This window comes from Tetrahymena thermophila (genome assembly GCF_000189635.1).
Source record: "Tetrahymena thermophila SB210 genomic scaffold scf_8254592, whole genome shotgun sequence".
Lineage (NCBI taxonomy): Eukaryota > Ciliophora > Oligohymenophorea > Hymenostomatida > Tetrahymenidae > Tetrahymena > Tetrahymena thermophila.
Genome location: NW_002476363.1, coordinates 602,815 through 621,429, shown reverse-complemented (window position 1 = coordinate 621,429; position 18,615 = coordinate 602,815). Strand labels below are relative to the sequence as shown.

Here is an 18,615-nt window from a genome sequence, read left to right as displayed (position 1 = left end):
CCAATAAAATTATTATATTTCATTTATTTTTCATATTGTTTCAAAATTATATTATTTATTTCTTTCTTTTTTAAGCTTTAGAAATTTTTACTTTGTTTTATTTAATAAGATAGATACCTAAAATTTATTTTTCTTGCTTTTAAAATTTAATAAATTTTTTTCTCAAAAAATGAAAAAAGAAATAAATAAATAAATATAAATAATATATTTCAATTAAATAATAACTGACTTGAGTGAGGAAGAGATCTAATAAGAATATTTAAATAATACTTTAGATCTTAACTGAAGTAATTTGTTTGATTAATTGATTGATTTTTTATATTTGGAGATAGGATAATAAAATTTATAGAAGTGTTTTCTTTTAATTTAAATAGTATTTCTTCTCTATCCTAAATTATGATTTTTAGAAAAATAAATAATCTTGATAATATATATATATATATCTACCAATTTTAATATAAAATTTTAGATTGTTTTGGTAAAAATTAAAAGTTAGAAATCTTTTTTTATTAAGTTTTACTAAAAAAATATAATAGAATATTGAATTGAAAAAATAATACTCACATATTTTTAATAAAAATTTCACTAAATTAATTCATTTATCATTTAAGGATCAGTATTAAACTTATTTCACTAAAACTCTGTAAGGTACTATGTTTTCCTTTGCATACTAAGCTTCAACAGTAAAAAAATGGCTTTTCTTTTCAGGACTCTTTACATATTTTGGATTTACTCTGCATTAAAACATCAATAAATACTTTTTACCACAAAACTCAATTGGTTTTTTTTGGCTGTAATATTCTGCTGTGTCTCTAAAAGTTGCATTATATTTACCTAAAGTAGCTAGGTCTGATAGATAAGTATTAGCTCTTTCTCCTCCTTTTATAGGTTCGCCTGTTAGCCTGCATTTAAAATTTTTATCTCCATAAAAATTTTCAGTGCCAGGTTTGATATATGATTCAGTAATACCTTAATATCCTAAGAGATTTGTTCCATGATAGAGTACAATCCAAGCATCTGGTCCCTTTTATAACAATTGAGGGTTGTCTTTAATAATCTTCTAAACATTAATAGCAAAACCAAAATATTCCAATGGAAAATAATATAATTTCTGTTCTTGTTTTTTATCAATTTAAGTTAAAGAACCTCTATAAGCTCTGATTTTTTAATGACCTTCATCCCAATAATAATTAAATTTCGAATCAAAATATGAATCTTTAATTACAGTATTAGATAGTAAAGATTTTAGAGCAATTGAAATATTTTTAAATGTTTCTGAGAGCATTGATTTAATTTTATCTACACAAGCATTTAATCTCTCTTTGATGAAGTAATGAACTTTAACTGATCCCTTTTTTATATTTAGTATTTGTATACTTGTCTCTGGTACTTAGTAAGCTTAAGAGGTTGCGGTTATAAATTTTTAAATAAACTATTTCAAATTATTTTCATCTGATGTAATAGTTTCATAAGTAAGTTCATCAGTATCTGGAATGCTCAATTCATAATATTAAGAATTGTTTAATTAACCTGTCAAAAAAGAAAGGGATTAATTAAAGCTTACCAAGTCTTCTTCACTACCTTTTCCTTCACTTAGTTAAACTTAATGACCTTCATTTCTAAAGTAAGTAAATAAAACTCCCTTTAAAATGCTGGACTTATCTTCAGGTTTTTATTCTTATATAGGTTTGGTTAGATCAAGAGTTTTTACTTTTTCAGTTATATTATTTATGACTTTTTCTGTTTACTACTCCAGCAGTTAAATTTTTTCAGAATCTTAGTGGACAGTATTATAAAAGAGGAAGTAATCATGAGTAAAGTTAATGTCTTCCTATTCTAATTTAGAGATGTGGGGATTCAATATTTTACAGTGCCTCTCAATCTTATCTTTAAGTTCTTTCTTAGATAATACATATGTATTATCTTATCCATTAGATTTTTATTCTTCTTATTATTTTTCTTCGTTTTGTAAAGTAAAAAATTCCTAGCAATCTTGTCTTAAAAAAAAATTTTGTTAGTTAAAAGTAAATGTATGTTAATTAGTTTATTTTGATTTATTTTTTGAATTTACCCATAATTTAATTCAACTTATGAGCCATTTTATGTAATGTTTTATAGTAGTTGGTATCAAAAATTAAGTAGAACCAGTTATTTTTTATACTTAGCTTTTTTTATTTCCTACTCATTTGATAAAAAATCATTTGGATTTTAATCTACGATACAAAATAGAGGTATTCTCTAGTCGATTTCATATTGGCAAAATTATTCTATGAATTAATATATCTAAGACTATCTGTTTATTTAGAATTTCTCAAAAGGCTACTAGAAATAAGATTTTATCATTGTTAAATATTTTCCAAATTCTTCAGAATTATAACTCTTAAAATTGTCTAACATACATAAAGTCGCTCCAAGAGAGAATATGTCTGACTTTTTAGAATAAATAAGATAGTCATTTAAATTTTAATTTGGTGTAATATTTTTATTTACTTCTTTAGAATAAACAAAACGATCATATGGTTCTACCATATTTTCGGGAGCGCTAAACAACATAGTCCCTACCAACTATAAAAATAAATAAAATTTTTTTATTTTATGATACTCTGCTTTTTCAAAAGCATATTCATATATATAAATATATTTATTTACTTAATTTGTATTGTAAACATCTGAGCCATTTTTTAATCTTATAATCGGGTAAGGAATAACTAAAATTTAAAAAATATTATTAAAATATTATCTTTCAATTTAAAAATTCTTTTTCATGAAATTATGTGAAAGAGTGGGTATCTATCTATCGATGATTGAATGAAGGAATGAATATAAATTTGTTTTTAAATGGAAAAAGTGTTTACATAGTTTGATTTATATCTAATTGCTACGATTAAATTTTAATCCAATATTACTAGGTTTTATATCTCTGTTAATAATATTGAAGTTATGAAGATAATTTATAGCATCAATCAACTATTTTGCAATGCTCATTTTATTTTCATCATTTAATTACCCATACTATTCTTATCCCTCAAGCAGCTACATTAAATCGCCTTTTCAAATTATTTTTAATTTTAAATTTATGAAGTGAAAATAAAAAATTACAATCAACTAATTCAAGTTCAAATATAGCAAATTTATGAATTTCTATATCTATGTAATACACATCATATAACTCAATTACAAGAGGCATTTGAATCTACTTGTAAATTGAAATATAATTATTAAAATAAACCTAATCCTTAACTTCTTATATTCTAAGAGCTATATTTTGGTTATTTTTTATTTTTCTTGCAGAATAGACCATTGAAAAAGTTCCAGAGCCTATAAATTAAAATGACTCGTATTTCTAATTTACTTTAAGCTTTAAAAGTAGCTTTTATAAAAGCCCACTTCTAAACAAATCATGGAACTACTCTTATTCTTAAAGTTGTTTATAATCTCTGTTTACTGGAATAAAATTAGATATTTAACTGTTATTTTCATTAGGAGTTTGATCATCTTCAAATCTTCTTTCAGGAGAATTATTTTACATTAATTACTATTTTCTAGAATTCTCTTTCTCATTATTATTAGAATTCTCTTAACCAGGAGTTTCATGATAACTATCGTTATTTTATTGAGATCTTATTCTCTTTACTTGACTTTCAAGTAAAGAATTTTTCTAGTCTTCTTTTTCATTATCATTAGAATTCTCTTAGCCAGGAGTTTCAGGATAAGATCCATCAGGAGAATCTTTATTTTATTAAGATACATTTCTCTCTTATTGATTCTTATGTTATGGATATTGCTAATTTGATCTTTCTTTTTGAGAGTCCATCTTATTTATTATTTGATATTTTATACTTATTGAGAGTATATCTCTATGTTATTTTTTAGAAAAAATATTATTTATGATTTAATTAAATAATTGTTTGTTTTGTTTTATATTTTTAGAACTAAGATTTCTTTTGCCGCTAATTTAAAAATAATTTATATTTCTCTTTTTTTAATCTAAAATAAAATCAAAAAATCAATAAATAATTTAAATTATGTAACAACAAACTGATTAAATCCAATAAAATCTGTAATATTGAATTATTAACTTCATATTTCACATATTACTTATCTAAGTATTATTATATGATCAACTAAATAGCATTATAATCAATAAATTTCAAAAATTTAATATAATATATTGATATTTAGTATAAAAGGTGTTCAAATACAATATTCAATATTTTTTCAAATTTTTGGGAATAAAGACCTTTCTTAAAAATAAGCTTCACTAGATTTTAGAATGGTATTTAGCAATGCTAGAACACTTTATATAATATATAAATATTATGCTCTATTTATATATTTTTTTGATTATTTATTGCCTCTACTAAATTTTTCATAAATATTTTTTCATTTTCAATTAAACTTAAACTAGGTATAAACATATAATCCTGTTCGGTTCATCATATTTTAATACCTGAATTAGCAATATTTGTTATATTTTATGATATACATTATTTTCTTTCTAAGCATCCTTTTTTATCTATATGTTTACATGTACAAATGGTTTATTTAACAATCGTTTGATTTGTTTAGAATTGTTAAAATAAAATATTTCCTTTGTTGGTAATTTAAAAATAATTAATTAATATTTATCTTTTTTTAAAATCTAAAAGCTAATCAAAAGACCATTAAATAAATTAAATTATGAAATAATAAACTGATTAAATCCAACAAAATCTATAATATATAATTATTAATTGTATATTTCACATATTTATTATATATTATCATATAATTTAGTTTTTAAACATCCATTTTATATGTTTATATGTAATCATAGTTTAATTGAAAATTGTGGATTACTTGTTTGTTTTTATCATTTAAATTTACTTTATTAAAAATAAGCTATATTCATTTATTTGTAAGTTAATTTTATTTAATATCAAATGAGTTTTAAAAAAAAATGTAAGAATAGATATTTATTTATTTATTGACAAGCCAAACTAGAAAGAAAAAATAACTCAAAAAAATAAATAATTCCTTACTATTTCTTAATTTTTAATTAAAATTCTTAATGATTTCTAATTTAGTGTTAAGTAAATATCAGTGTAATATAGATTTTTTTAAAAGATAATACTTTTTTACTCTATATTTATAAATAATTATACATATAGCAAGCATCGTATAAGAGAAATTAATTTTGCAGACTAAAAGTTTAGTTAGTTTTAAATTAAATTAATTTTTAAAAAAATTTTTTATAAAATAATCACAAGTGCACTAGACCCCCTATTTCATTATATATGTTCTTTCAATAAAATTCTGTAAGGTCTTATATTTTCCTATGCATACTAAGCTTCAACAGTAAAATAGTGTACTCTATCTTTAGGACTCTTTACATATTTTGGATTTACTCTGCATTAAAATATCAATTTATATTATTTATTACAAAACTCAATTGGTGTGCAGTAATTTTCTGCTGTGTCTTTAAAAGTTGCCTTATATTTACCTAAAGTAGCTAGGTCTGATAGATAAGTATTAGCCTAGCTTCCTTCTTTAATAAATTCGCCTGTTAACCTACATTTATAATTTCCATAAGCATTTCTATTGCCAGGTTTGATATATGATTCAGGAATACATTAATATCCTTTGAGATCTGTTCCATGATAGAGGACAATCCATGCTTTTGGTCCCTTACTCAACCATTCAGAGTTATCTTAAATAAATTTCTATACATTAATAGCAAAACCTAAATAGTCCAATGGAAAATAATATATTTTTGGATCTTCTTTTTTATTTTTTTTAGTTAAAGAACCTCGATAATCTTTGATTTTTTCATGTCTTTTATCCCAATAAAAATTGAATTCAGAATTAAAATATGAATCTTTAATTACAGTGTTAGATATATTAGATTTTAATTCAATTGTAAGGTTTTAAAATATTTTTTAAAGTTATTATAAAATTTAATCATAGGAAATATTTACACTTTGTTGGATAAAGTAATGAAGTTTAACTGATCCCTTTTTTATATTTAGTATTTGTATACTTGTCTCTGGTACTTAATAAGCTTTAGAAGCTGCAGTTATAAATTTTTAAATAAATTATTTTAAATAAGTGTAATCGGATGTAATATTTTCATAATTTAATTCATCAGTATCTGGAATAGTCAATTCATAATATTAAGAATTGTTTAATTAGCCTGTCAAAAAAGTAAGGGATTAATAGAAGCTAACCAAATCTTCTTCACTGCCTTGTTCATTACTTAGTTAAACTTAATGACCTGCATTTCTAAAGTAAGTAAATAAAACTCCCTTTAAAATATTGAACTAATCTTCAGGTTTTTATTGTTAGATAGGTTTGGTTAGATCAAGAGAGTTTACTTTTTTATAAATTGTATTTATTATTTGTTGCGTTTATTACTCCAGCAATTCCACCTTTTTAGAATCTTAATGGACAGTTTTATAATAGAGGAAGTAATCATATGTAAAGCTAATATCTTCCTATTCAAATTTAGATATGTGAGGATTCATTATTTCGCAGTGCCTCTTAATCTTATCATTAATTTCTTTATTAGATAATATATTAACTTATCCGTTAGATTTTTCATCTTCATGTAGAGAAAAAAATTCTTTGCAGTCTTGTCTTTTAAAAAAATATTTTGTTAAAGTATATGGAAATTAATTAGTTTATTTTAATTTTGTGAATTTACCCATAATTTAATTCAACTTCTAAGCCATATTATGTAATGCTTTATAGTAGTTTACATCCAGAATTATATAGAAACAGTTATTTTTTTTACAAATCTTTTTATATTTGCTCCTTATTTGATAATAACTCTTTTTGATTTTAATCTATGATACTTTATAGAGGCTTTCTCTATTTTATTTCATATTTGCAAAATTATTCTATGAATTTATATATCTAAGACTATCTGTTTATTTATAATTTTTCAAAAGGTTATTTGAAATGAGGTTCTAACGATGATAAAACTAATTATCGAAGTTTATTTTTTAAAATCTCATAATTGTCTAACACACATAAAGTGGCTCCAAGAGAGAATATATCTGACTTTTTATAACAAATAAGATAATCATTAAAACTTTAATTTGGTGTAATATTTTTTTTTTACTTCTTTAGAATAAACAAAATCATCTTAATTTTCTTTATTGTTTTCAGGGGCTGAAAACACCAATGCTCCTACTGGCTATTAAAATAAATAAAATTTTTTTATTTAATGATACTCTGATTTTTCAAAAGCATATATATATATATACTTACTTATTTTGTTTTTATAGCATTTGATCCATCTTTTAATCTTATAGTCCAGTAAGAGATAACTTAAATTTCAAAAATATTATTAAAATATTAAGTAACTCTCAATTTAAAAATTATTAAAGTTATTATTAATAAAATTATGAGAAAGGTTGAATGTATATCAATGATTGATTGAATAAATGAATATAAATCTAAAGAGTTTACATAGTTTTATTGATATCTAATTGCTATCACTCAATTTTAATCCAATTTTACTAGGTTTTATATCTCTCAAAATAATATTGAAGTTATGAACATAATTTATAACTTCAATCAACTATTTTGCAATTATCATTTTATCTTCCTCATTTAATTATCCATTTTATTCTTATCCTTTAAGCAGCTAATTTAAATCGCCTTTTCAAAAAATTAAAAATTTTAAATTTATGAAATTAAAATAAAAATTACATTAAGCTAATTCAAGTTCAAAGATAGCAAATTTACTCTTTTCTATATCTATGTAATACACATCATATAACTCAGCTATAAGAGGCATTTGAATCTACTTGCAAATAGAAATATAATTATTAAAATCATCCTAATCCTAATCGTGAACTTCTTATATTCTAAGAGCTATATTTTGGTTATTTTTTATCTTTTTTGCAGAATAGACCATTGAAAAACTTCCAGCGCCTATAAATTAAAATGAATCGGAATAATAATTTTCTTTAAGTTTTAAAAGTAGATTTTAAAAAATCTATGTTTATCTAGGATTAAGGCTCTACTAAAGTTTTTTATGATCTCTGGCTATTGGAATAATCTAGGATATTTAACTTTAATTTCCTTTAAGAATTTGATCCTTTTCATATCTACTATCAAGAAAATTATTTTATATTAAAAACTCTTTTTTATATTTTTCTTTCTCATCATTAATAGAATTATATTAGCTAGGAGTTTTAGAATTAGATTTGTCAGGATTATCCTTATTTTATTAAGATAAATTTATCTTTTATTGATCATTAAGTTATGGATATTTCTAAGATGGCTTTTCTAATTGAGAGCCCATTTTATTATTTGATATTTTATAATTACCAAGAGTAAACACTATATTATCTTTTGGCAAAGATATTATTTATGATTAATTTATTTACGAATAATTTTGTTTATAATTTTTAAAACAAAGATTTTCTTGTTTAAATAAATATTATTCTTATATAAAAACCTATAAGCTAATCAAAATGACGAATAAATATTTTTAATTACGTAATAATAAACTGAATAAATCCAAAAAATCTAAAATCTAGAATTATAAAAAGCATCATATTTATTATATTTTATGAAATACTTTAGCTTCTAAACGTTCATTTTATATGTCTATTGTAAAATTGGTTTAATTGAAAATCATGGATTACTTGTTTTGACAATTAAAATTTACTATCATATTCATTTATCAGTTAATTAATTTTATTTAATATCAAACAAATTATAAAAAAAAAAATGTATGAAATAGATATTTATTTAAGACAAGCCAAACTAGAAAGAAAAAATAACTCAAAAAAAAAAAATAATTCCTTAATATTTCTAAATGTTTAATTATAATTCTTAATGATTTTTAATTTTTGAATTAAGCACAGGCGTAAAAGAGACTTTTAAAAAAGTGAATACTTATTTACTCTTATAAATATAAATAATTATGTGTAAAGCAAATATTGAATTTATGGTATTTTGAATACTTATTTAGTTATAAATTTAATTAGTATTTTTTTGTGATAATTTATTTATTTATTTTTTGTTTAATTAGGTTTTAGAAATTTGTTTTTATTTAAAAAAAACCATCTATTTTACATTAGTTATAAATTTAATTAGTATTTTTTTGTGATAATTTATTGATTTATTTATTTTTTGTTTAATTAGGTTTTAGAAATTTGTTTTTATTTAAAAAAAACCATCTATTTTACATTCATTTTTCTTTTTCTATGTACTATTCATTTGTAGATAAATAATAAAATGACGATTCAGAATCAAGGGAAGAAGAGGATTAACTTGGAGAAAAAAATAATTAAAAAGATAACTCAAAAAAAATAAATAATTCCTTAATATTCTAAATTTTTTAATATAATTCTTAATGATTTTTAATTTTTGAATTAAGTACAGGAGTAAAAGAGACTTTTAAAAAAGTGAATACTTATTTACTCTTATAAATATAAATAATTATGTGTAAAGCAAATATTGAATTTATGGTATTTTGAATACTTATTTAGTTATAAATTTAATTAGTATTTTTTTGTGATAATTTATTTATTTATTTATTTTTTGTTTAATTAGGCTTTTGAAATATGTTTTTATTTAAAAAAAAACCATCTTTTTTATCATTCATTTTTCTTCCTCTATGAGCTATTCATTTGTTGATAAATAATAAAATGACGATTCTGAATCAAAGGAAGAAGAGCATTAACTTGGGTGGTTAAATTTATTTAGAATATCTTCGATTGTTCTTTTTTTTATTTGCTTTTTCCCAAAGAAATCTAATTTTTATCCTTTTTTGAAGATCAGATGTTTGGACATTACTTCTTTTAAGTAGATATTTGTGAAATAAGGATCAAACTCACTTTCAGAAAATTTATTTATGTCAAAGAGACATGGAGCATTTTGATCCTTAAGTGATTCAATAAGCTGTTCTTAACCATGACTATAACTTTAAATTAAGTCTATTAAATCATCTGGATATTTTCTATATCTTTAGACAGTTTGGTTATCTAGTACAAAAAAATCTTTTTTGTAGTTGCTATCAAACTTAGGTATGTTCACATAATTAATTTTCAAGTCCTCTTCATTCAACTTTTCTTTCACTTTAGTTCTTGCAATTGAATGCTTAGTTACTTTCTCCCTCTTTTTGCAAATTTCTGTCATCATTTTGTCAAATACTATTTAATTATTTGCATTATCTTTTAGCCTCTAGTTTTTATCGATGTTTATGATACTAAGCTTTATTAGTATTTTTTCAATCTAGTCAGTATGTTTACCATTTAATTTTTACTTCAGTTCTTCAAATTCTTTCGAAACTGGCTTTATTTACTTGCTCATTGAGGCAACAGCATTTCTGTATAATTTCGCACTTTCTATTCTGCTTTATTTAACACTTTCATAAGCTGTGTAAGATTAATTATGGATCTACTAAAGCTGCTATTAAGGGTTCATGATAGCGTCTGGAACATATTCTGTATGGAGCTTTATTATTTTTTTGTTTAACGAAGGAGATGCAGAATACATTGGTGCAGCTTCTCCTATAATTTAGTTTTCAAACTCATGTACAGCCTCAATAGGACCATAAAAAACCTTTTTATCTCCTGACACCTATTAATTTAGTTCTTCTTATAATTTGCTTGCTATTTTTAATTCTGCTTCCTATTGCTCTTAAATATTTTTGTACATTTTTTTCAGTTTGCTAAGCTTCTACTTTTATTCTTTTGTAAAAAAGCTTTCCTATTGATTCTCACTTTTGGTAGCACTTGATAACTCCTTTTAAGCTGAGTTTATAGTTGCTTAATTGATATCTTCTGTAATAAATTCTATCTTCTTGGGAATTCCTCTTGCGAGCTATACTTAGCTTACTGAGACTATCTTAGATGCAGATGCTAATTATCGTTACACTAAATTTGGCGATTTGAATAATGGTTTTTTTGTTTCGCTATTTAGCAAGCTATTACTTGCAGTGGTGTTTAAATAAACTGGATTTTAAGGTGTAGACAAAGATTAAAAATATGTTGGGCTATTAACTGACATTGTTAGCTCTTTCAATTTTTTGAATTTATTAGAATTTTTATTTTAAAATTAGCTTAGTTACTCTCTAACATAAACACTTGATGGTGTGTTAGAAATATGGCTATTAGAGTGATTTCTTACCATCGGAGTCCCGCTACTACTTACTTTTTCTAGATTAAAAGAGTATTATGAGTAGTTATCCAGATTATCAAGCTTTATTTTTTAAAAGCTTTAGCTTGTTGGAGATTTGAAGCCCATATCCTCCCTAGCTTATATTGATAAAATATATTGTTATTTATTGCTTAAATGTTATAATATTTATATATTGATCAAAAACAAAATATATATGTATGTATGTTGTTTCAATGCATATAATTATTTAATTAATTTGTGCTATTAAATTCCACATAATTATCATTTTTCCAGTCATAATTATTAATTTGATAGATATTGAATGAAAGTATTTGAACAGAAATAAATAGTCATAAAGAACAATTAAAATTTAATGATTGAATTTAATTAATTCATTAAGATATCAAGCATAAATAATTATAAAAAATAAAAAAAAAATGAGTTAAAACTAGTTTAATTTCTTATTTAAAGATGATATCAGGTATTTTAACTTTTAGTCAATGTATGAATTTGTACTTTATCAAAACAAAAATGAATAAAGTAGTTATTTTAATGGAAAAAATATTCAAACAAATTCTTTTAGTAAAATTTTGGATATACAAAAAATTAATGTCTTGATACCTGTTAGATCTTTTTATGGAGCATATGCATTCGCTGAGGATTTTGCTTAAGAATTGCAATAATTAAAATAATTGAGTGAGTTAGAGTTATTGATTTGTGAATCTAATTGCATAAGTTCACCTGAAACAGGGTTTATATTTTAAGGAATAAGAAATTTAAATAAACTTGAAAAGCTTAATTTCTAAATATTGTATGGTAATAAAATAGAAGATAAGGGAGCTTAATCAATAGGTAAAAGTTTGAAAAATCTTATAAATCTTTAGGAACTAAGCTTAAATTTTTCAGCTAAAAAAAAAATAAAATCTGAGGGATTAATTTGTATATCTGATGGTATTTCTGGTTTAATTAAATTGAAGTTTTTGCAAATTAAAATAGGAAAAATGTAATAAATAGAGCATGCTGGGTGGTGTTCACTTGGAGATTCAATAGGTCAATTAAGTAATTTGGAGCTTTTAGATTTGGAAATAGAAAGCTAAAATTAAGTTGCTTCTATTGGAGCAGAAGGAATAGCTAATGGTTTAAAGAATTTATGCAATTTAAAAACTCTTAGATTGATGTTTGGTTCTAACAATAATATAAATGAAAGTGGATGTAGCAAATTAGGAGAAAGTTTGAATGGTAAGAAAAATCTAGTTGAATTATCATTTACTATAATGTAAAGGAATGGAATTGGATAAAAAGGAGCAATAAAGATTGCTGAAAATTTATCCTCACTCTCAAACTTAACTAATTTAAATCTATTCATTGGGGAAGAAAATGATGTTTAAATTAATGGAATTTAATACCTTTACAGCTCTATTTCTTGCTTGGAAAAGCTAAAAAAACTTAAGTTTGCTATTGGTCATGAAAATAAAATTAACTCAGATTAATATTCAGATCAAATAAGCTTGCTAAAAAATTTAAAATAATTAGAAAGTTTATAGCTTTATTTTGGTTAAAGAAATAATGCTTAAATTTCTATTTTTTAAAATGTAATGAGTATTTTGCCTGACCTTTCAATTTTATAGCAATTGGATTTACATTTTGCAGAATAAAATAAATTTGGTGGTATGCAATTAAAGTATATAGATTTTTCTTGTTTATCTCAATGCTAAATGTTAAGGGAACTCAGTATTTACGTAGGGTACCAAAATGTTCTTAATACAGAGGTGGTAAACTATTTGAGTGAAGGGATTAAGTATCTAAATAATTTATAAATATTAAGAGTAACTTTGATTTTTATAAAGAAATATGAATTTAAGCCTAAAGTAGGAGAACTATTTAATTCAATATAAAATCTAACAAAACTAACTCATTTACACTTGGATTTTGGTGAGCTGTTTTTTTTCGAGCTTGATGACTTTTAAAGCTTAGCATATTGTATAGAAAATTCAAAATTTTTAAATAAACTCTACCTTAAGTATCAAAGTGTAGAAAACCCAATAAATAGCTATACTCTTCTAAATCAAAGTTTATAATCTTGTAAAAACCTAAAATCAGTTATCATTAAATTAGCAAGTAATTATACTAGTGTTACGAATGTTTAAGATTTGGCTATAATCTTCAAGAATTTAAAGAGTTTGGAATATTTAAAAATAAATATAATCAAAAATTATTTTTATTCACACATTAGCCATTTAAGTATAAAATAAGGACAGTTATTTTGTTAAGAATTACTTACTTTGAGTTAATTACACACATTAAATTTTAACTTTGTTAAATAGCCTCATGCAAGAAACATGGTGCTATCTTTTCTTAAAAGAAAATTAAAATATTTGGTACACCAATAAATCCGAAGTTAAATAAATTGAAATAAGTTTTAAGCATGAATAAATGCATGAATACATGCTTATTTATGAAAAGAAAAATTTTTATGTTTCTAAAAATTGTTTTAATTACTTTTAAAATAATTGATAAATAATTTATTTTCCTATTTTTAACTTAATAATTAATGATTTCAAAGATCTTAATGCGCAAAAATTTATATTTTCTGTCTGTTTTAAACTATTAATTTAAATAATAACTTTCCTAAATATTTTAAATTTATTTGTTTTAATTTAATGTAAAAAAGAATTTATTTATCTTTATTTATTTATTTATTTATTTATTTATTTATTTATTTATTAGTAGCTAGCTGCAGATTGATTGATTGATTAATTCATTATATATTTGCTTATGAGAATAATATTTAAAATTTATTATATTGGAATTATATAATTTGATAGCAAAATTTTTTTGTTTTAATATATTTTTTGAAATTTTGTTAAATTTATGGTAGGTAGCAGAATTTATATTGTTAAAGAAATGTATAGTAAATTAAAATAAATTTTGGTTTATAATCATAATTTAACTAAAAAAGAATGGATGTATAGATGAATTGGAATGAATGAATGAATGAATATATTTCATAGATAAATTAATTGTATTAAAATTTAGAATATTAAATTGAATTGTTTATTTTTCTCATTTTAAATTTAAAAAAAAATAAATTTTTATTCTTATTTGAATTAAAAAAAAATATATCTTTTGATTTTACCAAAAATCATAATAATTTTAATTTAATTTACATTTTTTAACATGTACATTCAACCAACCTTATTTATTTGAAAAAAATTAACTAAAATTTAATTATTAAGTCTGTGTGAACTTAATATAGAAAAAAAGGTTTGATAATTGAAATTAAAAACTAATTTTTGATATTAAAAGACAAAAATAGAAATTTAAATACCTGATTTTTTCTTAATTAATTAATTTAATTATAAAATATATCTTATAGACAGACCTTAAAAAAAGCTAATTTGATTATAATTTTAATTTAGTTTATATTTTTCAAAATTTATTCATACCAATTAGATATACTGTAACAAATTTAAAATCATAAATATATTTAAATGAATAGTATAAGTTTTTTTGTGAGCTAAATATTGAAATATAAAATGGATAAATGAAATTTTAGGTATATTAAAATTGTTATTTAATATAAAGCAAATGTATTTTTAGAAACTTCTTGGTTTTTTAATTTTTTTTAATGATTTGTAGATTTATTTTGAAAAATTAATCATATCTAATTTTAAATGAATAAATTGAATAGAATTAAGAATTTTAATATTTAAGTAGATAGATAGGTATTTTAATAGAATTTAAGTCTAAATTTTAAATTAATAGATTTGATAAAATCTAAATGAGTTTTATTTAGTATTTTTTTTGTTATAAATAAAGAGAATACTATAATAGATTATATATATTCCTATTTTATATCTTAAAATTATCGCTGAAAATAAATATGAATTAAGTTTACATTTTTAACTTTTTTGTTCAGCCTATTTGATAAAATTTAATCACAAGAAATAATTGATTGCCTTTTGAATTTGTGAGTATTAGATTGAAACGCTAAGACTTGATTAATTCTTATTTATATATATAAAAAAGTCTTTAAATGATTACCAAAAACCACATTATTAAATTGATTATAAACATTAATAAATAAATTAAAAAATTAGATTTAATAAAAAAATGAAGAAAAATACTTTATAAAAAGCATATTATAACTCATAATAACAAAACTAAGAGTATAACGCTATTAAGATTTCTTTAAAAAAAAATAATTAAAGCAATATATTCTTTGTTAGAGTTAATAGAGATGGTAACATTATCAACTAATCCTAGTTTATTGGACTTAATAAATAAATAGAATAAGACTAAGATATTTAAGAAGTAAAGATAATTAGCATGGATGATGCTTAATAATTAAAAATTGAGCAATAATCTATTTATGAAACTATTTTAGAAAGTCTAAAACTAAATTAAAATGTTAAAAAATTGACTTTGCATGATATTTCAAATGAAATATAATTTTAGGAATTTCAAGAAATTAACTTTTTAGAAGAATTAGAAATATAGATGCAAGAATAAAACAAAACAGATTTAGTTTAATTGGAAAGCTTCAAATAAGTAAAAATTTCAAAAAAATTAGATAATTAAATTGAGGATGGACATAAGTCTTATTTTTAAGAAATACCTTTGATAAAATTCTAAAAACAATTAAAAGTATTTAAATATAATTAGAATTTATTATCAAATGATCTTATTTATTTAAGTCAATGTAATTTATAACATCTATAAATTCTTAACATTAAATTCTAAATATATTCGCCTCAAGATATTCAAACATTGAGTTAAGCTTTTACGAACTTTTGTAATCTCAATACTTTAGATTTAAGCATAAATTCGATTATTAAGGAAGAGATCAACTAATATTTTATTACTTGGAAAAATATTTAATTATTGACTCTTTTAAATATTTCTTTGCCTTCTATATTGATACCAAATCTTTTACAAGGTTTTGATGATCTTCCTTTACTAAAACGTTTTAGTATTAATATTTTTAACAGGATAGATGAGAATAATGCTAAAATATTGGGATAATAGATAGAAAAAATATAAACCTTAGAAGTATTTAACTTTTACTTAAATAACTGCTAACTGAGAAACTAAACAACAAAAGAAATATTTAAGAGCTTTTAGAATTAATAAAAATTATAATTATTTATAAACGATGAGAATCTCGATTAAACTACTGTTAATCATATATTTAACGTAAAATTTAAGAACTTATATGACTTAGATATTAATTTTAATCAACAACACTTATCACTTGAAAGCGTGAAAGTATTAAAGGATAATTTGGCAACTTTGTAAAGTCTTAAAACTTTACATATAAGATGTGCCTAAGCAAATATAAATTTAATTTATTTAATTTTACTTCAAATTAATAATCAAAAACTCTCAATATATTTAAACAAAATATTATTTGAATTCAATTTATCTAAATGTTATCTTGAGATAGATTTTGGAAATTTATCAGAAAAATAATTTGACAATGAAGGAGATTAATTATTTTAATAGTTATATCCATTGTTAGATTCAAATTTAAATCACCTGTCATTAAAATTTGGATATTTGGACATAACAAACAAGGGTATTAAATTAATTGCTAAGAGTCTTTTGTTTTTAAAAAATTTAACTAGATTGGAGCTTGATATTTTTTGGAATTTTAATATTAGTTACGCAGAATTAGCTGATAGTATATCAAATCTTAAAAATTTGAAAAATCTAAAATTAAGTCCAATGATGATAAGTTGTATGGCGAAAAGCTTATCTCAAATAAAACAACAACTACAAACAATAAGCATATATTAGATTTGTTAATAATATGAGGATAAAGATAGTCCATAAATTCCAAGTAAAGCAAAGACAGAGCCAGTAATTTAAAATCTATTTAATGGTCTCACTAATTTTGCCTACATTAGACAATTGAACTTACAAATTAATATTTAAATTAGTGAAAATAATATTAAATTACTTATGAGTTCATTAAACTAGCTTAACAATCTGAATTTATTGCAATTAAAATTTATTGAATAAACAACATCTTAATCCTTTTTATTGAAATTACTGAAAGAATTATTAAATAAAAGATAATTTATAGGATTAGAATTACAATTCGTTTTGGATTATTAACCTGTTTAAAAGAAAAAATGTAATGATTATGAACCTTTTGTTTCTTCCTTGATAAAAAATAGATAATTAACATATCTGAAATTATACGATATTATTGATAGCTCTGATTTAAAAAATATACTTTAAATTCAATGTATAAAAAAACTCAATAAATTGGTTGTTTTTAATTAACCAATATTTAATTGCAATTATACTATCTATAATGGAGGAGCTTGAGATTAAATTAAATTAATAATTAATTAAATAAATAAGTATTATTTTTCAATAGAATATTTTATTACTTATTCTACTTAATTTTCGAATATTAAAAATAAGATTTAAACTTTTTGTTTAATAAAGTTAATAATATTTGATAATTATTTATTTATTCAATAAATAAATAAATAAATTTTTTTAATCATATAATAAAGATAAGTCAATGAAAAACAATATATACATTTAACAATTAATTTTGCTAAAACTATATAATCTTATTGATAGAAACTATTTTAAAAATAAATTTTAGATTCTATAAAATGCTAATTAAATATCAAAAAATTGGTAGTTTTTTATTCATTAACATTTAATTATAATTATAAGAAATAAAATGTAGGAGCTTGAGATTAAATTAAATAAATAAATATAATATTTTTCATATTTTTTTAGTGATTAAATTTGTTTTTGGATAATTAAAAGTAAGATTTATACTTTTTATTTTTATAAATTTAATAATAATTAACACTTTAATTTTTAAAGTAATAGAAATTTTAATTTATTAAGTTTTTTTTGTTTTTAATTATTAAAATATAAATGGATGGATGGTTGAATGGACATATGGATGGATAGATAATATTTACAAATTAATTTGTTAATAAAATAAATAATTTTTGTTTTTTTTGTATGTTTTTTTGTTTCTAATTTTATATTTTTTAAAAGTGGAGTTTCTTCATATAATTATTATTGAAATTTCAGAATATTAGAATGAATGTGTGTAGAAAAAGAATCAATCAATCAGTCAGTCAGTCAATCAATCCACAATTTTCAAATATTTCATTTTTAATTCACTCATATTCATAATTAGTTTAAATGTATTTTGTTTGTTTGTTTGTTTCAAAAAACAACAGTCCTTGTTTCTGAAATTTCAACATTTGTATATTTCTTTCCTAGTCTTGTATCCTATTAGATAAAACTTGAGTAGGATGCTGAGTAATTATGATCATCTGATTTTGCAAATATGTTGCTCTAATCTTAATTTGGTGAAGAATCTTTTATTAGTTATTCTTCTAAATTATTGCTAATTACAGAGGCATCGTATTAGGTTCTTTTATGGCCTAAACCTCTAAAAAAAAATGTAGCTTGATTGTCTCCATCAAAGCTGCTCTACATAGTATCCTA

At 21.5% G+C, this 18,615-nt stretch overlaps 6 protein-coding genes across 6 annotated transcripts; 2 read left to right on the top strand and 4 right to left on the bottom strand. All coding sequences in view use genetic code 6, as the record gives it.

Moving 5' to 3' along the window:
- Positions 1–2,127: 2,127 nt before the first annotated feature.
- TTHERM_00717910 (kinase domain protein) lies at positions 2,128–3,949 on the bottom strand (the record flags this gene model as incomplete). The annotated part of the gene is made up of 5 exons (XM_001015110.2): positions 3,100–3,949; positions 2,856–3,047; positions 2,650–2,708; positions 2,491–2,565; positions 2,128–2,430 (listed from the first exon to the last, which is right to left on the bottom strand). The coding sequence occupies exons 1-5, from the start codon at positions 3,812–3,814 to the stop codon at positions 2,128–2,130; spliced, it is 1,344 nt and encodes a 447-aa protein (XP_001015110.2). The 5' UTR covers positions 3,815–3,949.
- A 1,318-nt stretch (positions 3,950–5,267) lies between these two features.
- TTHERM_00717900 (kinase domain protein) lies at positions 5,268–8,335 on the bottom strand (the record flags this gene model as incomplete). Its single annotated transcript, XM_001015109.2, has 6 exons — positions 7,696–8,335; positions 7,453–7,644; positions 7,252–7,310; positions 7,103–7,177; positions 6,683–7,041; positions 5,268–6,615 (listed from the first exon to the last, which is right to left on the bottom strand). The coding sequence occupies exons 1-6, from the start codon at positions 8,291–8,293 to the stop codon at positions 5,268–5,270; spliced, it is 2,631 nt and encodes an 876-aa protein (XP_001015109.2). The 5' UTR covers positions 8,294–8,335.
- A 1,265-nt stretch (positions 8,336–9,600) lies between these two features.
- On the bottom strand, positions 9,601–11,247 carry TTHERM_00717890 (hypothetical protein; the record flags this gene model as incomplete). The annotated part of the gene is made up of 1 exon (XM_001015108.1): positions 9,601–11,247. The coding sequence occupies one exon, from the start codon at positions 11,245–11,247 to the stop codon at positions 9,601–9,603; it is 1,647 nt and encodes a 548-aa protein (XP_001015108.1).
- Positions 11,248–11,558: 311 nt separating this feature from the next.
- Positions 11,559–13,407, top strand: TTHERM_000717889 (hypothetical protein; the record flags this gene model as incomplete). The annotated part of the gene is made up of 2 exons (XM_012798354.1): positions 11,559–13,239; positions 13,355–13,407. 2 exons carry the CDS (start codon positions 11,559–11,561, stop codon positions 13,405–13,407), a joined length of 1,734 nt encoding a protein of 577 aa, XP_012653808.1.
- Positions 13,408–15,234: 1,827 nt separating this feature from the next.
- TTHERM_00717880 (hypothetical protein) lies at positions 15,235–17,457 on the top strand (the record flags this gene model as incomplete). The annotated part of the gene is made up of 1 exon (XM_001015107.3): positions 15,235–17,457. The coding sequence occupies one exon, from the start codon at positions 15,235–15,237 to the stop codon at positions 17,455–17,457; it is 2,223 nt and encodes a 740-aa protein (XP_001015107.2).
- An 873-nt stretch (positions 17,458–18,330) lies between these two features.
- Positions 18,331–18,606, bottom strand: TTHERM_00717870 (hypothetical protein; the record flags this gene model as incomplete). The annotated part of the gene is made up of 1 exon (XM_001015106.3): positions 18,331–18,606. The coding sequence occupies one exon, from the start codon at positions 18,604–18,606 to the stop codon at positions 18,331–18,333; it is 276 nt and encodes a 91-aa protein (XP_001015106.3).
- Positions 18,607–18,615: the final 9 nt, after the last annotated feature.